At 39.6% G+C, this 7,921-nt stretch overlaps 1 protein-coding gene across 1 annotated transcript in view; it reads left to right on the top strand.

The window, feature by feature from the left end:
* The window catches only part of LOC128696526 (uncharacterized), a 623,432-nt gene that overhangs the window by 563,523 nt on the left and 51,988 nt on the right, over positions 1-7,921 (top strand). Inside the window, exon 5 of the mRNA XM_053787807.2 lies at positions 6,595-6,779. Within this exon, the coding sequence (XP_053643782.1) occupies positions 6,595-6,779 (185 nt within the window). The remainder of the gene's footprint in view (positions 1-6,594; positions 6,780-7,921) is intronic.

The following is a 7,921-nucleotide window of genomic DNA, read 5'->3' as shown; positions in this document are numbered from 1 at the left end:
AGCAGGGAACCGAGGAATGGAGAAGAGGAAGCTGTGAGACGGGAGGAGAGAGAGAGAAAAGGGTAGGAATGAGAGGTGGAGGACGAGAAAAGGAAAAGGTGGGGAGGCTAGGGGAGGATGATTGGAATGATGGGGAGTGAGAGGTTAAGGAGAGAATATATCTGGAGGGTTTTTAGGGGAGAAGTGAAATGTAGTTAAAAGAAGATAAAGGTAATGTAAATAGGAAGTATGAAAAATAAAGGAAAAAACATAAGGAGAAAGAAGAAAAATAAAAAAATAAGAAGAAAGCAAGAGGATGGTAGCATCCAGTTCCTTCACATGGGAATTCCACTAATGGTAGATACACCCATTTGCTTCACACGGGGATTCCACCCTGGGGATTTTCAGATACACGAGCAGACAGTGTAAGCCACGACTGAAGGCGGATCATCAACACGCCAGCGATTTACGACGGATTACTGACCTGGCTTCTGGTATGGGGGGATTACTGACCTGGCTTCTGGTATGGGGGAATTACTGACCTGGCTTCTGGTATGGGGGAATTACTGACCTGGCTTCTGGTATGGGGGAATTACTGACCTGGCTTCTGGTATGGGGGAATTACTGACCTGGCTTCTGGTATGGGGGAATTACTGACCAGTGGCGATAGAATTAGTTGTGATGGCACAATCTGACGATTGTGCCATCACCACAGATTACAGAGTCTTAATTAGATGGTGACACATTCAGTGGGTTAGTCACCGCTTGCACATAGGAGCTAGGTTTCACAGCAAATTCTAGAAAAGAGTATGTCACCAAATAGTGATGAACGAAAATAGTGGTTACAGATAGTCAATCTACCTGGAGTCTACTTGGAGGGTGTTCCAGGGGGTCAACGCCCCCGCTGCCTAGTCCTTGATCAGCCTGTTACTGCTGGCTGCACGTAATCCAGTGTACGAACCACAGCCCGGCTGGTCGGATTACTGACTTGAAGTATCTGCCCAACTCCCTGTTGAAGGCAGCCAGGGGTCTATTGGTAATTCCCCTTATGCAACTCAATTCCCCTTATGCAACAAACAATTCCCCTTATGCCTGGTGGGAGGCTGTTGAACAGTCTTGGGCCCCAAACACTTACTGTGTTTTCTCTTAGTGTACTAATGGCGCCCCTGTTTTTCATTAAGGGTATGTTGCACCGTCTGCCCAGTCTTTTGCTTTTAAAGGGAGTGATTTATGTGTGGAGATTTGGAACCAGTCCCTCTAGGATTTTCCAGTTGTAGATTATGATGTATCTTTCTCGCCTGCTCTCCACTGAGTACCGGTCAAATGGTTCCAAACGTCCCCCGTCATTAAGGTGGTGGTTAATGATCGGACGATTAAATACCTCCTGCAATTATTTGTGAATGAAAGGACTGCTGATTAGACTAGTGACTACTGATAGAGGTATTATAAGTAACCTAAACTACCCTGTACTCGTCCAGCTTGTAGTGACGTAACCTAACCTGTTCTAATCTCACTTGCTCACACCTTGATTAATTTCCCTAGCTTGCTCACACCTTGATTAATTTCCGTAGCTTGCTCACACCTTGATTAATTTCCCTAGCTTGCTCACACCTTGATTAATTTCCGTAGCTTGCTCACACCTTGATTAATTTCCGTAGCTTGCTCACACCTTGATTAATTTCCCTAGCTTGCTCACACCTTGATTAATTTCCGTAGCTTACTCACACCTTGATTAATTTCCCTAGCTTGCTCACACCTTGACTAGCTTAATCTAACTTTCATTAACCTGAACTAGTTAACACTAATCCCGAGTAACTGGACTAACTTAAACTACCCTAAACTGAGTTCAAAAAAGCAGCAGGCACGCAACATGACGCTCAAGTCATGCAACATGGCGTGCACGTCGTGCAACATGGCGGCAGTGGCGTCATACACCATGCACATCATGCAACAAGGTGCCATCGGCGCCATGCACGCTACTAAAATTCTCAACATAGGTTATATTTTCTGGCTGATTGGTTGTGTTTGTGGGTGAGATTGGGTTAGGTTTTGTGGGTGAGATTGGGTTAGGTTTTGTGGGTGAGATTGGGTTAGGTTTTGTGTGTGAGATTGGGTTAGGTTTTGTGGGTGAGATTGGGTTAGGTTTTGTGGGTGAGATTGGGTTAGGTTTTGTGGGTGAGATTGGGTTAGATTTTGTGTGTGAGATTGGGTTAGGTTTTGTGGGTGAGATTGGGTTAGGTTTTGTGGGTGAGATTGGGTTAGGTTTTGTGGGTGAGATTGGGTTAGGTTTTGTGGGTGAGATTGGGTTAGGCTTTGTGGGTGAGATTGGGTTAGGTTTTGTGGGTGAGATTGGGTTAGATTTTGTGGGTGAGATTGGGTTAGGTTTTGTGGGTGAGATTGGGTTAGGTTTTGTGGGTGAGATTGGGTTAGGTTTTGTGGGTGAGATTGGGTTAGGCTTTGTGGGTGAGATTGGGTTAGGCTTTGTGGGTGAGATTGGGTTAGGTTTTGTGGGTGAGATTGGGTTAGGTTTTGTGGGTGAGATTGGGTTAGGTTTTGTGGGTGAGATTGGGTTAGGTTTTGTGGGTGAGATTGGGTTAGGTTTTGTGGGTGAGATTGGGTTAGATTTTGCGGGTGAGATTGGGTTAGGTTTTGTGGGTGAGATTGGGTTAGGTTTTGTGGGTGAGATTTGGTTAGGTTTTGTGGTTGAGATTGGGTTAGGCTTTGTGGGTGAGATTGGGTTTGGTTTTGTGGGTGAGATTGGGTTAGGTTAAGGTGGTTGGGTAAGACATTTTCAGACTAGAAATCTTAAAGGGGGAGTTACCTTGATGCTAGTGAAAGGCTCTTGATCCAAGAGTACATTGATAATAGTAAAGGGATCTTGATCCAACAGAGAGTACCTAGATGCTAGTGAAGGGATCTTGTTCCAAGGATTAGGAGATATTCTCATTGCTCGGGTAAAAAACTTTTAACTCAAGAAAATAATAATAATGATAATAATAATAATAATAATAATATAATTATTATTATTATTATTATTATTATTATTATTAGTAGTAGTAGTAGTAGTAGTAGTAGTAGTAGTAGTAGTAGTAGTAGTAGTAATTTTCCAGGACTAATTTGAAGGAGGGGTTACCTGTAGACGGTTTTAAGGATCATCGCCCCCGCGGGACGGTCCCAGACCAGGCCTCCCAGCATGCGGATGTTGCATTTCGAGGGATTATTGAATTGTAATGTCCGTTCAGTCCTGACAAGACAGCCATTGGATGAATGATAGTGAATGTGCTTTTTTCTTTTCTTGGAATCATCGTACCTTCGACAGAGCCTCAGATGAAGCGAGAAAAATAACCACAAATCCTGTGATAAAACACAGAAATACACAGAACAGGCCATTAAAAATAAAAAAGTTCGGGATTATACTCGATAAGACAAAAAAAAAAACGAATAAATATTAAACATAAAAGGTAGATGAAGATAAACACGAATAAAAGTATATAAGAAAAAACTAAAGATGCCTAGGAGTAGCAGGAGAGAAATTCAGCCCAAGAACTAATTGCTGTTAAGCCAAGTTATAATTGTGGAGTGGAGTGCAGCTGTTATGACTCACTTATAGAGACTTTTCCAGGAGTTAGTTTTATCTCAGCGTCAAAGTTAAATTGGCTCAAGTGTGCGGGAGCCGTCACGGCTGTGTTTACTGCAAACACCACCCAGTCTTCCTGAGCCAATGTCCAATGTTAGTTGGTTACAGCAGTGTATGACGAGAGACGAGATTATTATTATTATTATTATTATTATTATTATTGCTATTATTATTATTATTATTATTATTGCTATTATTATTATATTTGCTAAGTGCACATACCTCCTCCTCCACACACACACGCATATCTATATATATATATATATATATATATATATATATATATATATATATATATATATATATATATATATATATATATATATATATATATTAGTATGTGTGTGTGTATTGGAATAAACTACAAGGATTTGTTTGCCAAACAAGTCGCACATATATTTATTTACACTAGAACACCGTGGTAATCACTCTGAATATCCTGCAATATATTTCATTAATGATAAATAATAATAACTGAATCTGTAATGATGTTCATGTGTGTTAAGCAACATTATGTAACATACGTTTTAAGCAATGTTAGATTGCGAAGTTCTGTTTAGGTATTGACAAAATAATTTGATATTGTTTTCTTAACTATATCGATACATCAGCTCTGGCTTAAAAAGATTTGCAAGGTTATCCTGTCACAGACACTGGGAATACCAAACTCCTGCCTCATTAATTAGTTGAGTAGATTTTGGACAGAGAGTTGGTCAGGATAATTTTACGGGAAGAAATTAGTCCAGAATTTCTAATTACCGGTGCGTTGTATTGAAGGAGAAATATTCCGCAACTGAGGCATGGCTGACAAACAACCAGCTTAGAGTGGCGTTCCATAGTGGTCAGTGTTGGGCCCTTTGTTGTTCACACTCAATGTAAATAACGTAGATTAGAATATAAATAGCAACATAAACTCACTGAAACACAAGACGGACGTCAGGGAGTTTCTAGATAAAATTTTCTTTTGTAATATTTACAAAGCTCTAGAACTATTTCGTTTTATAACGTTGTGAATGTACACTGTTTCTAACACTGTTAACTTTACATTATCATTGTCAACTTGCTGCTGTTGTGACCAGTATACTGTCACTACAGAAATCTTGATGACGCAGCGAATAAACTTATTCGTGGTACAGTTTCCACAGTCCTTCTACATAATTCGTCCAGAGTCATCGGCCATAATTGTCAGCAAATTTAGACTAAAGGGGAAATTTTCCCACTACTCATTCTGAAAGAGATATTGAGTTCTTAATCACGCAAGAACTCTGTGGGGATAGTTTCACCTCTCCCGGATATAGAACTCCCCAGCCCTAGGTACAAAATACTTAATATGTTAAAAATAAGGAATTTCTCTAAAACTGCATGCCTTCACCGCTAACAGCAACAGCCTGGTTGCACAAGGCGTCAAGGTGACGCTTTGTGCAACGAGGCGATTTAAAAAAAAAAGAGGCAGTTGCAGATTAATGTGCAGTGAGTAAGTCTGTAATCATGGGAAAAAAAGTTAAGCACTGCATCTATGAATTAAATATGCGGAACTTAACCAAACCGGACGAGGAAAATAATACATTCTGATTAGCAGAACTCTGAAGATGAAGCAACGCTTATAAACGGCTTGATTTTTATAACAGGAATGCTTCAAGGGGTTTGCCTTGATGTTGGTGAAGGGGCTCTTGATCCAAATGACAGAGTTACTCTCTCCTTCCGTTGATCAAATCTAATTACCTCTCATTCCTCGGCACTGTATGAACCATATGGGTTTAGCGTTTCCAACGAATATAATAAAAATACTAATACTAATAAGAGCGATACTTATAATTATTGACAGGTATTATTACTGTTAAATAATACATTATAATTATTCAGTACCTTTGTTAAATCATAAAATTACAACACTGAACAAATCCTAACAACTCCTTCTTGGCATACTTCCTCCACCTCCTCTTCTGCTTCTCATTTTCCTCCCTCATCACCTTCCTTCTCATATTTGCCTTCCTCCTTACCCTCTTCCTCTGCCTCTTTCCTTCGTTACAAACCTTAATAATTTTGCTGCCTTTACTTTTTTCTCTCTGTTCATTATCTAGATTTCTCCAGAGGCTTCTCGTCTCAGCCACATCTTCCACTGCTTTTATTCTCTGCATTTCTCCTGTACTTTAGTTAAGTTTCTTATCGTCTTTCTGCTGGCTTCGTCTAGCGATCCTCAGTTCTCGCTTCTTCTCTGCATGCATTTTATTTTTTAGTTTAATAAAATCGTGACTGATAATGTTTAAAAAACAAAATACTTAATGTGTTAACAATGCGGAATTTCTCTCAAAATGCATACCTTGGCCACTAACAGCAACAGCCTGGTTGCACAAGTAATTAGGAAGATAGTCTTGTCAACTCTGGCAGGGCTGCGAGGATAGACATCACCGAAATAACAAAAAGACACAATACCGTGACTGGAACAATACACAAATAACTCGCACATAGGAGAGAGAAGCTTACGACGACGTTTCGGTCCGACTTTTACCATTCACAAAATCTCAGTACCACAAAAGAGAGGGGAAGCCAATATATATAGGCGAGGGGGACAAGGACGGGATAAAGAGAGGAAGAAAAAGAGGTAGTGGTATGTCAGGGGTATGTCCTGTTCTTCACATTTTTAGCTTCTCTTGTGTTCATAATAAACTTCGTTATTCTGTTCACTACAGTTGTCCGTTTGACTATCGTTTTTATATCTACTTGCGTTGCTATTTGTTATTTTTTCCTTTGCGGTTTTTCACAGCTTTGTCTATCTTCTGTTTATAACTTGTCTATGACTAATGGAGTGATCTATAACAGGAAGTAATAACTGCTACAACCACTGAAATTATAAACAGTGACAGGCAGTGTGTTAAAGGCGGTACACAACGAGCACAGCTCTGCTTGTCTAGATACAAACAGAACGTTACAATTAGGCTACTACACACTGTCCTCGCTAACCAGTTTCGTGCACACAGGCGGCGGGACGTGATTGAGGGAGCCAAGATAGACAGACAGCACTTCCCTGAGATGGGCTACTACAACATCAGCATCGACCTGGAAGTGTTCGACTACGAACTTGACTCGGAGACGATGTTCCAGTGCGTTCTGACTATCCCCGGCACCGAGTACAAACTTAACGAAGAAATTCTCTACTTCCCTGGTGAGTACATCCTCCCCGCAGGGCTCTCAGCTTTCTCTTCCATCTGTTTATTTTTACGTGTGTGGTGGAGGGTCATTGTTTAGACATTTGGTGGTTGGGAATCTTCGAATAATTAGCATTGAGTTATCTGTCCTGCTTGTGCATTATAAACACTGAAGAATGTAAATCATATTACCATAGATGGAGCACTTTATAAATAATTCAGACTTTCGAAAAATGATTTTAGACGAAGTTTCGGAGCTTTCTGAACCATTTAATAAGTCACTACTGAGCGAGAAAATGGAGAGATAGAAGACAGGTCGGTAAAGAGGAAAACGGAAGGGATGGACGAAAGAAATGTTGATGACAGGTCAGGTGACGAAAAAACCTGAACGTTGATCGGAAGACTAGTAGTAGTAGGATTAGTAGTAGTAATAGTAATAGTAGTGGTAGTAAAAGCAGTAATGAATTATAGACATTGCTACGGAAGTGAAGCAAGATAACGTTTAGTGAAAGGTGTTAACTGTAAGTCACTTTTTTGGGGGGTCACTGCCCCCCTCCCCTAGGCCCGGTCCCAGACCGGACGTCCGTATAAATGACCCTTAACTAAATTACGAGCAGTAATGAGCTTGATAATAGGAATCACATGTTTTAAGGAAAACAGTAGAACAGACTGTTATAGAGACGTCGTACTATACGAGAGCATCCTGCTGAGGTAGATGCTGGTGGATAAAAGGTTCAGGAGCTACCTGCAATCGACCTGTGGTCTACTTGTAACTTACCTATAAGCTATCTGTAGTCTACTTGTAGCTTACATGTAATCGACCTGTAGTGTACCTGTAGTTTACCTGTAATCCATCCTGTAGTTAATTCCTGGGGTCTTAACCACCGCAGGTGTCTGAATTTATGTATTTTTAAGTTTTTATCATAGTAATTAATATGCTCTTTATAAAGACGGGGATATATTCACTCTTATCATCAACTGTTGCAACAGTTTGCAATTATCAACTTCACCAATGATATATATATATATATATATATATATATATATATATATATATATATATATATATATATATATATATATATATATATATATATATATATATATATATATATATATATATATATATATATATATATATATATATATATATATATAT

The sequence above is a fragment of the Cherax quadricarinatus genome, chromosome 47 (assembly GCF_038502225.1).
Source record: "Cherax quadricarinatus isolate ZL_2023a chromosome 47, ASM3850222v1, whole genome shotgun sequence".
Taxonomy (NCBI): Eukaryota; Metazoa; Arthropoda; class Malacostraca; order Decapoda; family Parastacidae; genus Cherax; species Cherax quadricarinatus.
This window is presented reverse-complemented; position numbering and strand designations above follow the sequence as displayed.